This window comes from Python bivittatus, unplaced genomic scaffold (assembly GCF_059951505.1).
Source record: "Python bivittatus isolate LINGU-HERP-01145 unplaced genomic scaffold, Pbiv_v1 ctg000200_np1212, whole genome shotgun sequence".
NCBI classification, from domain to species: domain Eukaryota; kingdom Metazoa; phylum Chordata; class Lepidosauria; order Squamata; family Pythonidae; genus Python; species Python bivittatus.
In genome coordinates this window covers 15,123,197-15,143,354 of record NW_028277040.1, presented here as the reverse complement: position 1 = coordinate 15,143,354, position 20,158 = coordinate 15,123,197, and the positions used below count along the sequence as shown (strand labels likewise).

Genomic DNA, 20,158 nt, shown 5'->3' with positions numbered 1-20,158 from the left:
AGCTTTGTTGTATGTTACCCAGACAGCATACAGTAGTTTACAGACTCTAAATTTTACAGTTCTACACCAAACTGGGAAAGTTTACAGATACTGTAGAATAAATAAACATTCTGAAATCATCTAATTTTGGCAACATAAGTTTGGCCTGCATGGCTAATACATTATTTTTTAACCACAGAGATTTAATTTTCAACATATATGCTTGCATATGCTGTAAATGTAATATATTGATTTGTGTGCAATTAAATGGTGGCTAGAGGAGGAGGAAGAAGAAGCGGGGAAGAGGAAGAAGCAAGTTTAGATAATGGATTACGTTCTTATTTCGAATGTCTTCAAGACCAATGAAAATGAAATGTGAACAGAGACAGCCTAACACATTGGGATGTTTGAGATAAAAGCCTCCCAAAAAACAGTCCTTTCAAATACAACTATGAAAAGAAGAGCAATTCTGTTGTCCTTAGTAGGTATCTAGGGACCTGGGATTTTTCAGACTACCTTCTCTGAGGAGAGTATCCTGTTTATAAACTTCCTCTGTGATGTTCTGCATGATGCCCTGCAAGTTACTGCATCTCTGATTCTGGAACTCCAGTATCAAAGAAGACAAAGAGGAAGCATTCCTGGGTGTGTCTGGGATAGGTTTCAGATTCCACACTTTCCTGTTCCCCAGAAACATCCCCACATGGGATTGCAACAGACCTGTTTCCTTCCCAATGAGAGCAGCAGGAGGGAACACTTGTACACATTTTAAAAAGAATGGAAGAAAAGACAGAAAGGAACAGGAAAATGAAGCTCCTGAATAGCATTCAGGGGTACCTTTTTTGTATAGCCAAACTCCTCGATCTGATAGCATTTCATAACTAGAATCTTACTGTGTAACTGCATTATTCTACAGCTCCAATTTGTTTAACAACCTAAGCCCAGTGATCTCGTATCAAGTGGACCTGGCCATTTCAGCTGCTGTAGAAATCAGAGGGTGAGTGCTGATCCCATCACAGCCTCTGCCTTGATTTGATGGTGTGTGGGTTGTGCTCCATGTACCGTGTCCAATCATCCCTGTTTTTTCCTCATCCAATTTAGGGTCTCTTCTCCTGATCATATTTTCCTCCCAATTCCCAACTGGCAACCAAAGGAAAATCCAGAAACAGAGGATGACATAGGGCCTTTAGTTCAACACATCTATGAGGTATGTGGGTGCTTAGGATGGTAAATAATAATCATAGATCCTGAAGATGCAGAAAGCATTTTTTCACCTTTATCTCTTGTTGCACCAGTAAGCTGACCAGATAACCCTGTGGGTGATCTACCAGTTTCCAAAGGAAAAGCCAAGCACGCCCTTCAGGCACCCCTTTACTCCTTCTTCCTTCAACTTTTTGCCCTCTGAAGGTGCTGGATTTCAACCTCAGTATGCTCCAGCTAGCATGGCCCATTCAACAAATACATGGAATATCACAGTCTGCTGTAACCATGCATTTACAGTATCAAGGCCATCTTTCTGCCCTTCTCTATCCCAGGCCTGTTTGGGTCCCATTAAGCTAAATGCAGGCCATACATTGCCATATTGTGTGGGCTGATCTGCATGACCAACCATGTATACATGGCACTAACCATTTCTCAGGGGGAGGAATGTGTAGTGTCATCCTCTATCCACCCCCAGCCTACTAAAGAGACAACCTTCACTTATCCTTTTATACTATGCATCAATTGTTTGTTTGTTTATTTGTCAGATTACTAAAACTGGCCAACTCCATAGCAACTCTGATCAGTGTTTTTTAACTTGCACCAGCACAAGTAGCGCAGTTAAGTTCACCAACTGCATTTCATTTCATAGTAGGCAAATTAAATTTCCCTCCAAGTGGTTACTGTGCCCTGTGGCAAGAACACTCTGTCTCTCCAGTCACTGGTCACTGCCCTGCAAGCTATTTTGTCTTGGGCTTCAGGCTGCCTGCCTGCTTCCCTCTCTGTTGGTTTGGGTTTTTTCTTCATTCCATCATTGGGCCATCGAGCTGTTTATCTGGGACCATTTCTCCTTGTCATTTCTGCCCTGTTCAGCCACCTGGTCATGATGTGATTAAATGGGTAGAAAAGGAGCCAAAAATTGCAAGGGAAAGAGATGGCAGAATGTGAAATGCTGGAGTGTTTTTGTTTTTTTAAACAAATTCATTGCTGAAATAATAAAAGGCTAGGCTTTTAAAAACAAAACAAAACAAAAAAAGTTTACTGATGGAAAGTTGAAAGGTGGACCTTTTAAATATTTTTAACCAAGTGAAATTGACAAGAGTTTTCCCAGTTTACCCTTCTTACCCAAGTAAAAGGACAAATGGTAAAATGCTGGTATTTCCTTTTTTCTTTTTACCAGTCCACTTGTAGATGCATCAGATAGGAAAGTGCCAAGTACAAGGGGGAGTAAACAGAGAGGGGCTCATACAAAAGGTCTATTGATGGAAGCCACATGTTCTCAAAGACCATGTTTGGTGCTTGCTTTCCTGAGATGGGTGGGAGGGATTAAAAAGCAAGGGAATCCTTGCTAAGGATGCCTGGTGATCACCATGGCGAAAGAGGAGGAAGAGGTTGATATCCAGAAAGGGATTTCTTAAGCTAGTTCCATTTCCAGCCAGTTTTTGCATGGGAATCAAGCAGCTTACGGTTCCAATGTAGAAAAGTCTTGAGACTTGCTGGTTGTTGACCAGCTTCATGTAGTAAAATGGAGTTCTTAATGGAATCTGTTATATGCAGAGACTGGTTGTTTTTACTAACTGAGTCACAACTTGTGCAAGCCTGCTTTGGAAGCTGACCAGTTCATTTAATATGGTTCATATTAAATTGATTCATTTTCCACTTCCTCATTAGCTCAGAAACAATGGTCCAAGTACCTTCAGCAAGGTGATGCTCAATCTTCAGTGGCCTTATAAATACAACAATAATACACTTTTGTATATTATGAAATATGAAATTGAAGGACCCATGAACTGTACATCTGACATGGAGATTAACCCACTAAAAATTAAGGTAAAAGGAAAGTCTGTTCAGATTATCTATATATCAAGCTATCCAGCTGTCTATGTGTTAAACTATAAGGATTATTGTCAATAATTGTAACAATAAAGCATGTTTGGCATCAATGTGGGAAAAAAAATTAAACAGTTTTAGAGGGATAGCAGAGCCACTTGTACTAAGTTGACAAACAGATGTGATCACATTGGTATGACCTATGAAAATGGCTGGAAGAAAGCTTCAGCCCACAGTTAAAAAAGACTGTGGCAACCCTTTGTTTCCATGAAGGATCCTGCCTTCAACCAGCTGGATTCCATATCATAGCAGCTAATGCCTGAAGTATTCTGTAACTTTAGAGGTATTCCCCAGCACTCTCTATGATGTAGTTTATAATTTGGGGGTACATGTATTAATTTCATTCATCCCAGTGCTTCTTCTGGCTTCCTCATAGCACGTTGGCTGCTTCAGTGTTGTATGTGGGTGAGAGAGCAAGGCACAGTATATTCCAGTGGACCACACATTGTTATATCCACAAATAAATATGGATTAACAGCATTTAGGGTTTGTCCAGGAAATGTGCCAGTAATCAAACCTACCTTGATGATACAGGTGTCAACTTCTCAGCAAGATGAAAGGAATGAAACGCTTAATGGAGAAGATCACCGCAATCACCAAATCAACCGAAGAGATCTAAGTGTTACAGAGGAAGATGTACAAACTTTGGTAAAGTCTATGTGCTAATTGCTTTGCAAGTAGTACCTTATCAATATTTTAGAAGAAGCTTCAATAGTTTAGGAATATTTTAATTTTTCTGCAAAGCAAATGCTGGAATCAATTTATTGCCCTAGCTGGTCAAGATACAGTTGGGCTACAAATAACAGTAAGACAAAAAAATAAGTCCTGCTGCTGAACAAGTTGGTAGTACAGCTGTTTCTGCTTTAGTTTCTCTCTCTTTTTCTCTCATCCCTAAACCTCATTGACTGATTGAACAACTTCTTTTCTCAGCCAGCCAGTTGTAGGGAATCTATCTACCTGCTTGCTTACCTGTCTGCCTGCCTATCTATCTCTATCTCTATGGCATTTTTAAACTACAGTATTTCAGTCTTTTAAGACTCTAAGTGGAATTGAAATTGTCTGGATGGTTTCCAATGAATAATTTAAAATATCAGTATTGATGTGAGTCCAATACAATATGATAAGTTCAAAACAGTCCAAATCTTTAGCTGACATTTCCCTTCCTTTATTTTTGGAGACAGAGAGGACTCAGGTATGAGTAGAGTAGAACAGAATGTCTCTGGATAATCAAACCAAATCCAATGACTTAAGAATCTGGTAAAATTTAGCTGGTAGAAATATAAAATAGATTCAGGGCCAAGGAAACAGCAGAAAAAACCAGGACGTAATTGAGAGTAATACATGGTATATATGCAGGCAGTATGCAGCAAGCTGTAAACAGCAGAGAAGCCCAGATCAGAAAGCAAACTGTTGGCTTCACTCAGTTATTCATTCTTATAGCAATACATTTTGAGTTTTAAGTTGTTCAAAATAATTTCGCCCTAGTGTATACTTTTTTTGGTACTACGGTATCATTAACCCAAGAGAAAATTGGTCTCTAAATTGTTAATCCTTGAACCAAGCTTGAATTAGAGAAGTTCGGGACATGCAGTTAGGAGTAGTTGTTTGGGAGTTTTGGAATACGTATGTGTGTGTGCGCGCGCATGGAAGTGAGGGATATATAGCCTGCTACCCTAAACATGAATACGGAACCCACTGAGAGAAGTTGTTTTAAAGTCACTCAATGAACTTTGTAGCTTGTTTGGATCTGGGTCTTCCCAGTCAAAGTACAAGAGTTTCATCACTACATCATAATCCTGAACTTCGTGACAAAAGTCCTCAAGGTGAATTGCACATCATTGCTACTACTACATTTGAGTCCAAAAGCATGCCAAGCCACTTCCCCGGTCTCAGAGAAGTTGGATATAATTTTCAAACGTACATATTTAGCAGTTAGATCTTCATCATATATATGATTTACACCAAGGAGAGTAATGTTCTAATGTGGAGCAGGTATTAATGATACACTTCTGTTGCATCCGGCTCATCATTTCTCCTTAGCCTATGGTATATTCTCCAGCAATGGCAAGTTGAGGTATAGCATGCATATGGAGAAGATGTTCTTGCAATCCCTCAGCCACTGCAGTGTAGGAAAAGTTGGCTCTTAATGGCCCTTACTGGGGATGATTTAACACTGCCTCCTTCTTGCACTTCGTGTTCCTTTGATGTGTGATGTGCAAGCTGCTGCAACTGATTTGCCAGGTTTATAACTCGTTATCAAAAACTCATTTTCCCAGACATTCCTTGGAACACTGGAGTTCTTAAAAGAATGTACTAAGGACTTCTTTCCCAGCTTATTTTCTCACTTCAAGAATGATGCCACCATATTTTTAAAAGGGCTTCATTATAGAGGCATGATGAAAGAGAAAGCAGTGAAAAGAGGCACTTTTGTTCCTCTTAATTTTGCATGAAGTATTATATGTGCAGGATCACATCATATGGATGTCAACCAAAATTATAAAATATGTTTTTTGTTATTACAACCCTGACTTACAGGCTGAATAATACAGAGGTGCAGAGACCAATAAAGTCGATTTAAAATTCTCTGATACTTTCCTACAATTATATCTTCCATCTTTTTTTTCTCACAGTACGTTTGTTAAGAAGTAAAGGGCACACTAGCTGCACAATATAATTTTATGAGTAATACCGTAGCATCCATGGGTCAAAAAGTTAAGATAGCAACCACAATCATGCATTGAAATTCTTCCCCTTTTTTGCATGGATCTTGCATTAATGCACATTAAAAGGGGGGGAGGGCTCTGATTGTGTGCTCATGTCACCAGCTCTTGGGAAAATATGTGAATTAAATCTAACGAGTAACTGAGTAAGTAAATAAAATCAACTGTTCCCTTCATCCTTCTTTTTAAATGCCAGGGCTGTGGAAATGCAGACTGTTTAAAAATATTTTGTCAAGTTGGTCGCCTAGAGAGGGGAAAAACTGCAATTCTCTATTTGAAATCTCGCCTTTGGGCTCAGACTTTCATGAATGTAAGTATCCAGTGCTGTTCCTACAGTTTCCCTCTGTTCCTGAGTAATAACTAACCCTAATATGACATTTCTCTGTAATTATTTCCATGACAGAAAGAAAACCAAAACCACTCTTATTCTCTCAAGTCATCAGCTTCTTTCAGCGTCATCGAGTTCCCCTACAAGAATCTTTCCTTTCCTGAAGATGTCCACAATTCTACAATAGTAAGCTGTTTGATAATCAAAAGTAGTGTGACATTGATTAGTGTAATTAATCTGAAATGAAACAATCTGTTCAGCTTCTGCTGTTTTTGCTAGGCAGTATTACACAGTTGGTAGTCAAACTTATACCATCTGATCACATGCTGCTTAAGTGTTTTATTAAAGTGGAGCCTTTGTTAAGAGCTTTGGATGTGGTAAAGACTACTGTCCAATTTGGACTCCCTTGTTTCAGGAGGAGCAGCCGTGACATGCAGAATAACACTTGCTTAAGGCTCCTAGTCAAAAGAAATTCCAGCTGTGTCTAGACAGTCTTATTTGAAAGTCAGTGCAGTTCGGAACAGGTCTTCAGTTGGCAAACATGGGCCGTATGTAATTTAGTTCCATAAAAGCCAATAAAATTAAGCCAGAAAGCATTGGGCTTTAAAGGGTTTCTGTTTCAATCTTTATACTTGCTGTGTCCATATACTTCCTAGGACACCCCTGGGTACCTGGCTTTCAGCTGGAGAATCTCAGGCAGAAGGCAGGATGGGAGATAGGAAGCCCTGAGGCTCTGTCTCCATCCCCTTGTTTGGGTTCAATCTCCCTGCCTTCTGAATTCCAGTTCCTCAGTCTTTCAAGCATATCCTTGTAGTCTTAAGGGCTAGAAACCTGTTCTTTTTTCTTCCTGTGAGATGCTTTAGAGAGCTTGATTCTGCAGATTCTGCTGCAGCAGAATCAGAGCATCCACAGATCTTCAGTCATAAACCAGTAAAACCTTCTTCTGTGACCTTCATTACAGAATGTGTAGTTCAGCTTATCAGAAACCCAGGTAATTACAAACCTTGCACCATGTTACTATGAAGTTCCAAAGTATATCCCTGATCCAGTTTATCTTACCCATGTTTTCAGTAAAATATGTTGCCATTTCTTTCCGTTTTAGGTTACCACAAACATCTTGTGGGGTATTCAGCCAGCACCTATGACAGTACAAGTATGGGTAATCATACTGGCTGTCTTAGCAGGATTATTACTGTTGGCCCTTCTAGTTTTTATAATGCACAAGGTAAGTGTGTATTTAATGAAATCCTGTCCATTTTCTTTAAATTCAAAACTAAAGGTTTGAAATAATTTCTTATTTTAACCCACTGTGAAGACCTTTTGTTACCCAGCAAGTATTGTTCAGGGGTTGTGATGAGAAATGCTGCTCCCCAAATAGACTAAGGTTGTTTAATAGATGTCTATTTTTAGCTAGTAATTCCTGAGTTTGAAGGAAAGGGGGAGCATTGAAGGCTGCAACACTGTACACATTAACTTGGGAATAAATTCCACTGAGCTCAATGAGATTTATTTTTAGATGGGCATATATGGGATTGCAACCAGTCAATCTTAAAGGAAATCAACCCTGACTGCTCATTGGAAGGATTGATAATGAAGCTCAAGCTCAGATACTTTGGTCACCTAATGCGAAGAGAGGACTCTTTGGAAAAGACCCTGATGCTGGGAAAGATTGAAGGCAAAAGGAGAAGGGGACAGCAGAGGATGAGATGGTTAGATAGCATCACTGAAGCAATGAACATGAAACTGAGCAAACTCAGGGAGGCAGTGAAGGACAGGAAGGCCTGGCGCGATATGGTTCATGGGGTCACGAAGAGTCGGACACGACTTAACAACTGAACAACAACAACAATATGGGATTGCACTCCATTGTGTGTGTGTGTAATTAATTCTAGAAGACAAAAATCCAGTCATTTTTAGGGCATTTTAAAAGGTTGTAGCAATACAAATGAAGTCTTAATTTTCAGCAGAGTATGTTGAATTTGCCAAAAACAAGTGGTTTTGATAGTTTAATTGAAATTATTAGATAAACAGAGGGAAAAAAGAATGAACAAATACTTAATTCCATCTTTGAAACTTCCATAACTGTTAACTGGGAGAGCACTGCCTTTGTTGAATTGAAATAAGTAGACTGGCTCTCCTTGTGGTTGAGAAACCTCACCTTTTAGAAGGCTCCCCAAAGGGTAATGGCTGCAGTTTAAGATGCTGTCTATCATCATATCACCAGTTGTAGCCAGCAAGGAGATTAGATAAGCCAAATGGCTCCCAAGTTGGAATACTTCAACTTGCAGATAAGATTGACCTGTTAAAATGTTAAAATATTGTCCACAGCCACTTGCTACAGTTTTTCCTAGGGTTGAGAAGAAGCTGAGAATTGAATTGAAAAACTGTTGATCTCATGGTCAGCTCAGACTATTGTTTGAAGGTACTCTGTGGAAATGTTAGAAAATGGCATTTATAAGTAAATACAAATATGCATGTTCTATGTGAGGGGATTATTCTAGTATATCAGATCTTTCAAACTTACCTGATACAATACCATTAGCCCTCATGCTCACTAGGCTCAAGGTTTGTATGAAAAGAAATGTAATGTTTGCTAATGTGCACTATATCCCACACCCTGACATTATAATGCCTTCTCACCATTATAGGTGGGTTTCTTCAAACGTGTGCGGCCACCTCAGGAAGAACAAGAAAGAGAACAACTGCAACCCCATGAAAACGGAGAAGGGACCTCAGAGGCTTAAGCAGTGTTTTAGCTGTGTCTTTTACCAAAAGGTTTAGAATGATTGCCAACTTCCTTTAGAAATATGCATTTTGATCCTCGAGGGATGGACGGTCAAGGACTGCATAGCAAATGGCAAAGTTAACTGCAAAATGAGAGTGACATATGTTTGTTTCCCTCATATTAATCACATTCACATTTGTGACTAATACACATGCACTGATGAATATATTTTAGTGCCACAATTTTGCTTACTGAGGTCCAAAAGGCAAAGTGAGGAAGGGGAGGCTTGGTTGGTGTTTTGTTTTTAAATTTTTTATTGGTACAACTTGAACTGCTCCACCACTTGCAAGCGTGTAGCAACTATGTCTGTCTAGAGAACGTGGACATTAACTGAAGACCTGCTCCTGAACCTTCTTATCTGGACTTTCCCAAGGTACTCACCAATTTTCTGAAGAACTGACCTGCCTCTTCTAAGTTGGAGATATGAACGGCACAAAGCAATGAGTGAGATACTGCACAGATCTACTTCAACTGGCCATTTAGAGATAATCCCAGTATAGAAGAGGACCTCACTATCTCTATGATGTGGTTTCCATTTAAGGAATAGTTGTCCATTTTATGGAATCTTTCATCTGGAAAGATGTACTTTGGTTGTATGGAAGATCATAGATCCCGTTCACCAGTTCCCATTTCCAATTCTATGTAGCATCATGAAATTGACTGATTCATACAATCATTTTCTGATACCCTTTGCAAACATCTGGTTTTTTACATTAAAAAAAATATAAAAATCTGTGTCAAGTAGCCCAAATTCCACATTCAGGATAAATTATACCAAAAGTTTCCTGTTATTTACATTGTATAATTTAATTGTGTTCAAGCTCCAATACAAATAGATTGGAATCATTTCTGGTTAAAAGTAGATCTTGAAATACTTCAGCAATTATAAAACAATAAACCCCATTGTGATTTTAGTAAATAGGATTTCTGTTCTATTCCAGTAGAGCTTCATCAGATACATATTATAGATTTCAGCTCTACTTTTCACATAAGAGTAGAAATTTAAAATTTCCTTTAAATGTATTAACAGTTTTAGTAATAATTTTAAAGGAAATTATCATCATCTCAGAAAGTGAAATCATAATAGATCCTGGATCCTATGTTCATATTTATTACAAAGGAGTAAATAAATTATAGTGGACAATTTGAGACCCCAGCCCTACATGTGATCTTTAAGTCCCCTTTTTGCAACTCTCTGTGAGAAATGATTAATGAATACTGACAGCATAGTTTCCTACCATTCTGAGATGGAAATCCAATAGAAACTGTAATTTAAGCCCTCAGATAGGGATATCACGGTTAAAAAATAAAGTAATACCCCCAACATTCTCTCAGAATCCATCCCGCTTACATATGAGATAAGACCCCAATGATCTGTGGCTTTCAGCTCCTCTCCCCCCAAATGTTAAATGCAAACTTGGTCACCAAAAGATCATGTACTAAGGTAAATAAATACATTCCCATCTATAAACCTAAGGAAAGGCATGGATTGTTTTAGTGGTCAGCCAGTCCTGATTGATCCAGCAAGGATGCTGAGGAACAATGAATGGAGTCCACCCAACCTTCCCCAATTTCATGGCCAAACACTTTCCATTCCACAGTTTTCGCACTAGATTTGCTAGGTTCCAGCCAGCAACATCAAAGCCTGGCATCTGGCAAAATTGCTTGGATTTCAGGACAGGATTTTTTAAAAAAAGTTCTCAGTAACTGAAAGCATGGGACTACTGGAGAGAGAAGGTTTTGTCCGGAGTAACGTGCATGAAATATGCTGATATTGGACAAGAAAACACCTCAACTCAGGCATCCGTAGTTAGCCACAATGACACCAAAATGACAAAATATGTATAGCACACCATGCAAGTGCCATCCTTCGGTCCTTGCATCACAAAATCACACAAATAAGGAATGGAGTTTGTATCACATAATTTGTCCCTTGGCTCCCTCCCACCCACACACCCCTTTCAAACACCCACAAGCTTTAAATATCACTTTTATGATCTTTGGAGTGAATGGAACTTCTTTTTGATATTTTCTGGGATCCTAATGAGAATTTTCTGTATGCAAATAAGCATATACCTCAGTAGAGAAACTTGACCAAGAATGCAAGGAGCTTGTATGAAGAGTTTGTTTATGGAGACCACTGAGGCCAAGCACATAAAGCCACTGTAAAACTGAATTCTAAGATTTGGTTTTAGACATTTTGTCTTTTTATCTGATTGTAATAAGCCTCTTTATTGGGAAAATGTAAGGGTATGCTTTAGTACAGAAATAAAAGAACCTTTGATGGTTGCTATAAAGTCAAATGTGTTCTACACATAAGAGCTGTCAAAACTTATATGTACAGCCACTGATAAAAATTATGTAGCTTTCAATGACTGAGAAATCTTACTAGTTTTCCTAATAATTTTCTGCAGTTTTGCTGAACAGCAAAATCTAAATAGTGTTGGATAAAGGATCTGGTTCACTTATACATGTACATTGATTTTTCTACTGTTGATTACTTTACACTTGCTGACTAGCAGTGAAATTTATGTGCCAGTGAAAAACAGGGAGTTGGAAGCAATATGAGGAAAGAAATCTATCTGTAGTATCAGATGTGTGATAGCCCTTATAAATAGATAAGTTATCAGCTGATACTTCTAAAGTTACAAGCTTGCATTAAAGAAAACTATTTGTTTCTTTCTGGCTCAAAGTGGCACTTTTCTTACAAATATTGTACTGAAGGAAGCCTTTTTTTCCAGGCATAAACTTCAGCTGCAAAATCTTTTGGCACATCATATTAACACTTCTTTTTCTTTGATGGTAATACTGTAATTCTTTGTACATACTACTGTAGCTAATTTTTTGATTTCTTGGATTTCCGAGCTGTCAGAGCGTAAATATTTTTGAAGGGGAAAAATCATTAAGGTAAGCCACATGAAATGAAAAACATTTTATCTTTTATAATTAGTTTGTGTTTTCATTTTATGCTTGTCTGGGTGTACAGTACAGACCAATGCAGGAAAGAATGCAATGAATTGGACTCTTTTAAAAATATAATCAAATAGTCTTTCTAAATCTGTGTCAAGCCTTTTGAGGCAGGCGGACTCAGGAAACAACCGCTTGGATTTTTGGAAAGATCTTTATTGTTAGTTGGGTATTATAACAGAATCTTGAAACTCTGTCAAAACCATCTCCCAACTTATACCTACATGTAGTCCTCATTTGGCAACTGCCTCACGACCGTTTACAAATACAAGGGTAATAAACAGTAATAAAAATCATTTTTGTGACCAATATGCACACATACAACAACAAAAGTCTTCAGTATGAAACTGATTAAGATCTGATCACTTTCAGACAGCAACTGCCTGCTGCCCCAGGGTTCTAATCAGCCAATTAAGGTCACAGAGCTGACCTTATTAACTTGCAGTTAGCACTTAAAAGCCGCTCAGGAAGAAAGAGCTTGTTTAAGCAATTTCTCCATCCTGGGAGGGGGCAAAAAAGGGAAAAAAACAGGTCAGGCACAGGACACTGTACAGAAAACTTTGAGTGAGATGGCATCAACCAGTGATCTTTGCAGTGTCTTTTTGAGTCACATGTTCACTTAGTGACCATTTTGCTTAATGACCAAGTCATTGAAACCAATTGCAGTCACTAAACCTGTAGTGTAATTAAGGTGGAGAGTCTTTCTCATGCTTTTCCTCTCCTCTGGGGTATCTCATTTGCAACAGTCCTGCTTCCTCTTGTGTGTCCCCAGGGCCTGCTAGAGATTTCATTACAATCTGTTTACTTGGATCCCCTTCCTCCCTGCATAAAAATTAAATCAGAGTGTTAAAATGGAAAGTAGGAAAGCTTTAAATTTCTGCCTCTCATTCTATCCCAGTCTGGATCAAACTTCTCCCTTCCCTCCGTGCATCTACAATGCAAACTGTCAAAGGTCACAGATCATAGATAAACATCAGTAGATCAGTCTGGGGCTGTATAAATGTAGGTGCAGAGAAAAGATAACTGGATGACGGTTGTAAGAAGGACTCATCTTCTCTCCCCCCGCCCTTCAAATTTTGACCAAGATCAGGCTCCCTATATTTAAAGAAAATGAAAAAAGGGCTTTGGCTCTTTGAAGGTACTTAAAAAATGAGGAAGACTTCTTAACAGTCTAGTCTTGTGCAAATCTGCTACAGTCAGGGCTAGAAATATTGGAACAAGGATAACTCTTTTGGCATTTGGCCTCTGTGGAAACACACCCAGATGGGAGCAAAGTCAAGACTTTCAGCTGTAATTCAAGGGGTCTGACAAAAGTGGGGCACTAACCATTCAGGAAGTACAGCCAGTGGCATACACACACACCCATCGTTGGTGGCTCATAAGTAATGGAATGAATGGCTGACAAGTAGCTGCATGGCCAGGTGTGGCCTGTTTCCTGGGTACCCCATGACCAAACAAGCAGATAAAATGCCTGGGGGTGGTTCTGAGTGTTACATTTGCATTTGGTAGCTTTTGCTGTATCTTTTTGGGTCATTATCCATCTGCAATATGAAGCGGCACTCTCCATATGGGGTCCAAAGAGGTGTCCATGCAAGTGAAGGAGGCCATCATTAGGCTGAGAAAACAAAATAAACCCATCAGAGAGATAGCAAAAACATTGGGAGTGGCCAATACAACAGTTTGGAACATCCTAAAAAAGAAGGAATTAACTGGCAAGCTCAGCAACAGCAAAAGGCCTGGAAGACCATGGAAGACAACTAAAGTGGATGACCGCAGAATTCTGCTCATGATGAAGAGGAACCCTTTCACAACATCTAGCCAGATCAAGAACGCTCTTGAGGAGGTAGGCATGTCATTGTCAACATCTACAGTCAAGAGATGGCTTTATGAATATAAATGCAGAGGCATCACAACAAGGTGCAAACCACTGGTAATGCTCAAGAACAGAAAGGCCAGGTTAGACTTTGCCAGCAAACACCTAAAAAAGCCTCCCCAGTTCTGGAATAAGATTCTTTGGACTGATGAAACCAAGATTAACTTGCACCAGAATGATGGGAAGAGAAAAGTATGGAGAAGGAAAGGGACAGCTCATGATCCGAAGCATACCACATCATCTGTCAAACATGTGGAGGCAGTGTTATGGCATGGGCATGTATGGCTGCCAACAGAACCAGGTCACTGCTGTTTATTGATGACCTGACTGCTGATAAAAGCAGCAGGATGAATTCTTAAGTGTATAGGGCTATACTTTCTGCTCAGATTCAGCCAAATGCTGCCCAACTGATAGGAAGCCACTTCATATTGCAGATGGATAATGACCCAAAACATACAGCAAAAGCTACTGAAGAGTTTCTCAAGGCAAAGAAGTGGGATGTTCTTCAATGGCCAAGTCAGTCACCTGATCTCAACCCAATAGTGCATGCTTTTCACTTACTGAAGACAAGACTGAAGGCAGAAAGACCCACAAATAAGCAGCAGCTGAAGGCAACTGCAGTAAAGGCCTAGCAAAGCATCTCAAGGGAAGAAACTCAGCATTTGGTCATGTCCATGGGTTCCAGACTTCAGGCAGTCATTGACTGCAAAGGATTTTCATTTAGGTATTAAAGGCAATCCTTATGTTTGTAATGATGTTGGTTTGTTCCATTACTTATGAGCCACCAATGATGGGTGGGTGTGTATGCCACTGGCTGTACTTCCTGAATGGTTAGTGCCCCACTTTTGTCAAACCCCTTCAATTACAGCTGAAAGTCATGACTTTGCTCCCATCTGGGTGTGTTTCCTTTCAATTTCAATGTTGTGGTGTACAGAGGCCAAATGCCAAAACAGTTATCCTTGTTCCAATATTTCTGGCCCTGACTGTAAATTGAATTCATTATGCAGTATTGCACAAATACATGCATTTCCAAATGAACTAAGAACAATTAGCTCTTTTATATTAATGATGTTAGCTGTGAATGTACTTTCAATGGAAACATAATTGTATCTAAGAACAGAATCCTTTTGACTTAGTCCCTAAGAATAGCCTTAATGGATACATCTAACTGGAAGCAATTGCCTAGTACATAAGGCAATCTTCAGGTTTGCAACTGGCTGAAATCCTTTTTAAGCTGTGTTTGGTGGTGTTCCACTGGGAGTACCTGCTACTTAAATCATGCAAATGTTAACTATTAATATGTGATCATTAATTTTGTGCTATTTATGAATATGCCAAAGAACCTGCATGTGGTCTACTGTTAAGACATTTCTTTTAGATTGTAAAATTCTTCTAAGTTTGCTAAAAAGCAGGTTTTCAATAATAGAGCTTTCTGAATCATAAGCTACTTGAAATGAGCTCTTTTCTTACATGAATGTACTTCTCCACATAATCATCACCATTTCCTACATACTTCTGTCAATGATGGGCAAGCTTCTTAAAGCCATTATGAAAGAACTCCACACTTTCTCTTCACCAGATCCTGACAGTCCTTTCTTCCATCTTCATTTGAGTCAAACAGGTGCCCACAAGCTATTCCTTCAATTTGGGGAAAAGGTGGAAGTTGCATGGTGCCAAGTCTGGAGTATGTGGCACATGGGGTTAGATGGTGAGATTCAACTTAGCAACTGACTCTTGGGAAATTTGTGAGTTATGAGGTCTAGTGTTGTCATTATTACAGCAACATTTCCTTTTTGTGCTTCCAAATTCAATTGTTATTTCAAAGTTTTGAGGGTTGCAATGCAGCTTTCTAGGCTGATAGTATTGTGAGATCCAAGGAAATCTATGTGAATAGATTTCATGTGTCCTCAAAAATTGAAGCCATGAGTTTTCCTGCTAATGCCTGGGTTTTGAATTTTTTCCCCACAGGTAAAGTTTTATGATAATATTCCATGGACTGATGCTTCATTTCTGGGTCATAATGATGTGTCCATGTTTCATTGGCTGTTACAATTTTGTGAAGAAATTCCTCACCTTTACTCTCATAGCATGACAATAATTTCTGGCAAATTTCAAGTCTTGAAACTTTCATCCTTATGGCCAGCATGTGAGGAACCCCATCTTGCACAAACCTTTCAGTATTGAAGAACATCAATAATGTGACCCATACTTTCCTGTGAAATGCCAGGCTTGGCAGCAATTTCCCTTTAAGTCATCCACCAATTGTCCCTAATCAGTTCAACAACCTTTCTTATGTGAAACTCATTGTTGCCATCCAGGGTCATCCACTTTGTTCTTGATCACACAAATCAGCTCTTCCCAGTTCACTATGTTTACATCTTCTTGGCCCAGAGATGCACAGTATTCAGGATAACACAGTCATCATCTTTAACAACCTGCTTTTAGCAATTAATTTCAGTTGGAGTGACTATTTCAACAGAAAAAGATTCAATCATGGAGTATTGCTTAAAGCCAACTGGTGTTGTGCAGGCTTCCATTTCATGAACAATAGTAAACACAGGTGCTAAAGAACACATCAGAGCTGCTATTGCATCGTTGCTGCCATCTGTTGACAACTTAAAACATCAGAGATGTTACTTTTTATATATTCTGTTCTTGTTTCTATCAGAGGCCTTTTCCCTTTCTGGAGAAATGCTTGAAGAACTTTTAAAAATAAATAAATAGAAGTGCCTGAATCCAGCTAGAGACAGTGCCTGTTGGGCAGGCAGAAATGTCTGAGGCTTTGGCAGGAATAAGGCAGAAGTTCCAGGATGCTGGAAGCAGGTAAGTATCGATGTGTGATCAGTTAAGACAGTCAGTCTTTATTCCTTTATGTAAACTGCTATAGGTTGAAAGCAGCTGAGAAAATCTTTTGTTAAATCCACCCTCCACAATGGATTGAAAACTAGATTAAGGATAAAGTGCACTGAAAGACACACACATCCTTAGAGCTGTTACAAAATTATTGATTGAATCCACTCAAAATAGAGTTCAAAATTAGTTCTTTTATTCTTGTGTTATTTGGACAGAAAGCAAAGCAAGCGTTTAATCAGTGTTTAATCAAAGTTGATTAATACATACAATTTCTTTAGTTTCCTGTAATATGTATTACAGTAACATATATGCCCACCAAGGCTAGCAATAAATGTAAGTGCCCAACTAGGCTAACAACAGTGTATCAATAATCAATTGCCCAACAAGGCTAGCAATAAATGTAAGTGCCCGACTAGGCTAACAACAGTGTATCAATAATCAATTGCCCAACAAGGCTATCCAAGTTGCTGTAAGTATTCTTGCCCAACAAGGCTACACATTCACACATTCACTCTCAACACAGTTGATCAGGCTGTGCTAGAGTGGGCTGGGAATCAGACTCAGGGCGTCCCCTGCTCCAACAAGAGTCGTTTCGCACTTCCAGGGAAGTATGTTTTCCATACTTCCTTTTATACCCAACTTGTTTACTTAGAATTCATCTAAGTCATCTCCATCCATTCTCATCCAGGTACGGTACATGCCAGGAACAGTTCGTGTTTGGTACAGCTGGGTAGCTTGTTACAATGGTACCTCTCGTCCCGTTTTCTTATAAATTTATGATGTGTCACTTTATTCCTTACACCCACCAGCATTCCAGCCTTAACAATGTTGAGAACTCATTTGTACAAGGCATCTAGCATACATTCCATCATTCCTTCATGCCAGCAACGTGAGTTTCCTAGTAAAGTTCATGAATAGGATAAACATGGCTGTTCTATGGCTATATGATTATATATATATATGGCTTAAATTCATTACAGAGCTCCAATTTAGATCATGCCTTAACAATGTGGATTTCAGGTTATAATGATTGTTTAGCAATGGCATCTTTTAACAAAGCACAATAATGTGTATATGCTACCAATGGAGCTGTGGAGCACTCCCCCCCCCCACTTCCCAATATCCATTACATTACTTAATCAACTTTCGTGAGGTCAATTTTGGGTGAATATTTGAGGGAGTAAAACGTGCATATAAAAGTGCTTAAGCAACATGTGGCTATATTGTAACAAATAGAAAATGCTCAAAGAAGGTAAAGCCTTACTAAATAAAAAAAAAAAAGCTTCTTTAACAACCCACAGACCAAATTCAAACTTTGTCAGCCTCTTTAGACACAAGAACAAAGAAAAAAAAATCAACTAAGGAACAATACAAAAGCAAACAACCCAGATCAATGCTTAAGAGACAATGTGAAGATTCAGTACAATCCAAACCAGTAACTTGTGAAAAGGGTGTACAGAATAATAACAGGCGGGGGGGGGGGAGGGAGGCTTTTTAAGACAAACAAAAAAGCAGATTGCTTGTCTTGTCAGAGAAGCTACACTACAGAACTTCCGCAAGGATTTTCATCTGGTTAATTACCAAGAGGAGTTTGACTGCTTCTTATTAGAGAGGAGAAGAAAGAAAGCTATGAAAGAGCGTGCTCCTAAAGACAGCACTCACTCTGGCTTCCAATCAATATGTGTAATGTGCACAAGAAATATGTGGGGGATTTTCTTAGTAGAAAGGATGGAGGAAGTGTAGCAGTTCAGGGGACAGCTTTCCTTTCAGACTCAGTTCCGGAGCCCAGCAAAATGCATGGGAAAACCCTATTCTGACTAAAAATGGTAACTAGGTTTACGGTTAGGCTTCCTTGAAGTCAGGGCCCAAACGAACGTGATGGTTAGATTCGCAGAGGCTGTCTAAGGAAAGGGAGGGGGACTCAGTTTTGGAGCCCAGCAAAATGCATGGGAAAGTCCTGTTCCGACTGATAATTTTAGCTAGGGTTATGGTTAGGCTTCGAGAGAAGCGAGGATTAACACCAGGATTAGCACCCAACAAACAATCAAGCAGTAAACAACAGCATAATCTAGAACTACCAAAGGAAAAACAACTCCCCCACCAACACTGACGGGGCAAGCTACAGTATATAGACAGAGAGCAAACCCCACTCCCTTCTAGCCCTGAAGATGTTACCTCGTCGGGTAATGAAACATCTGCAAGAAAACAACCAAGCTCAGAGAACCCCGAGGACTCCACAGTTCCCTCCAGGTCTTTTACTCGACGGGGGATATGACCAGGCCAAAACACTCATTAAAAAGTGTGTAGCAGACCCAAAGCACCTATTGGATCTAGCTAGGTCTCCAACCTTTATTGCCAGTGAATCCAAGATGTACTGTGCCTCTCCTATGACATACTAAACTAAACTCAAAGTACCTAGCCACCATAGGGCCTTTACTCTGACATGGTATCACGCCCTCCCCTCGACTGTCCTTGAAGGCCGATGTAGGAAGATTCCTTACTGGTTGATAGAATGTCCCTGTGACTCTGCACACAAAGGAACAACAGTACATGTGCTTTTTCAGTGCCTGTATTACAGAGACATTTGTAGTAGACTCATCTCACCCTTATTGCATAAATACCCTGGGCACACAGGACAATTCTACAGCTCCCTGCTGCTTTCAGATACCAACCCTGCTACAGCATATAATGTTTCCAGGTTCTGCACAGCAGTGATTAAAACTTGTCAGATGATGCATAAACTAGTCTTAATGAGCATCTAGTTTGTCTTACTAGAGTGCTCTGTAATTTGATACAGTCTGCCATATACTTTTATGCTCCCCTATGCCCTCTAATGCACCTCCTCCTCCTTTTAGATTCCTTTTAGATATATACTTTCTATTTTATATCTCTTAGGTTTTTATTATTATTCTTTGATGTATTTATATGCTTTTTAATTGACTGTACCCCACCCTCCTTATGCAGGTCTTTGACCGTAATAAAGATTTGATTTGATTATTCACTCATGAAGCTTCCTTGCAGTGTTGTTGTAGGGTTAAAATAGGAAGGACCTCATAAATAATCATGTTGTAAGTATGAAATTCATGTAAAAATGAAGTCTCCTACAACTTGATCTTGATACCTAGTGATTTTGTAGAAATATCCATGAAGTTTTGTTGGTATTAATGCAGAAGTATTTTGTTATTTCCTTTCTCTTGATTTTTTTTTAAATGTCCCAGTCTAGTCTATAGTCCTGTAATCTCTAGTGATCTCCTATCCAGATACTGACCACATCTAACCCTTCTTAGCTTCCAAGCTCAAAGTCGGATAGTGCTGCCACCTTCTGAAACTACTAGAATCCATGCAGCCACTTGTTAAAACAAATGTTTTTTCAGTTCTATACTTTAACAATAAAGAGACCATTATCAATTGGGAAAAGCGTGAAAAATTAGCTCACTGTTTATGATGGTACAACTGTGCAGATCTCTAGGGTGTATACATACTGATTTACATGTTTTCAAAATCCCAGAGTGCTGCAACTGTAACACTGTTGTCTTTCTTTTCTGTTTGCTCCAGTGATTGAAGCT

The 20,158-nt window shown here is 39.2% G+C and overlaps 1 protein-coding gene across 1 annotated transcript in view; it reads left to right on the top strand.

Annotated features, from left to right (window-relative positions):
- ITGAV (integrin subunit alpha V) overlaps nt 1-10,494 on the top strand; it is a 72,912-nt gene extending 62,418 nt beyond the window's left edge. Inside the window, exons 23-30 of the mRNA XM_007422655.4 lie at nt 893-973; nt 1,078-1,183; nt 2,848-3,006; nt 3,601-3,714; nt 5,983-6,096; nt 6,190-6,300; nt 7,217-7,339; nt 8,763-10,494. Of these exons, the coding sequence (XP_007422717.1) occupies nt 893-973; nt 1,078-1,183; nt 2,848-3,006; nt 3,601-3,714; nt 5,983-6,096; nt 6,190-6,300; nt 7,217-7,339; nt 8,763-8,858 (904 nt within the window). The 3' untranslated portion in view covers nt 8,859-10,494. The remainder of the gene's footprint in view (nt 1-892; nt 974-1,077; nt 1,184-2,847; nt 3,007-3,600; nt 3,715-5,982; nt 6,097-6,189; nt 6,301-7,216; nt 7,340-8,762) is intronic.
- Nucleotides 10,495-20,158: the final 9,664 nt, after the last annotated feature.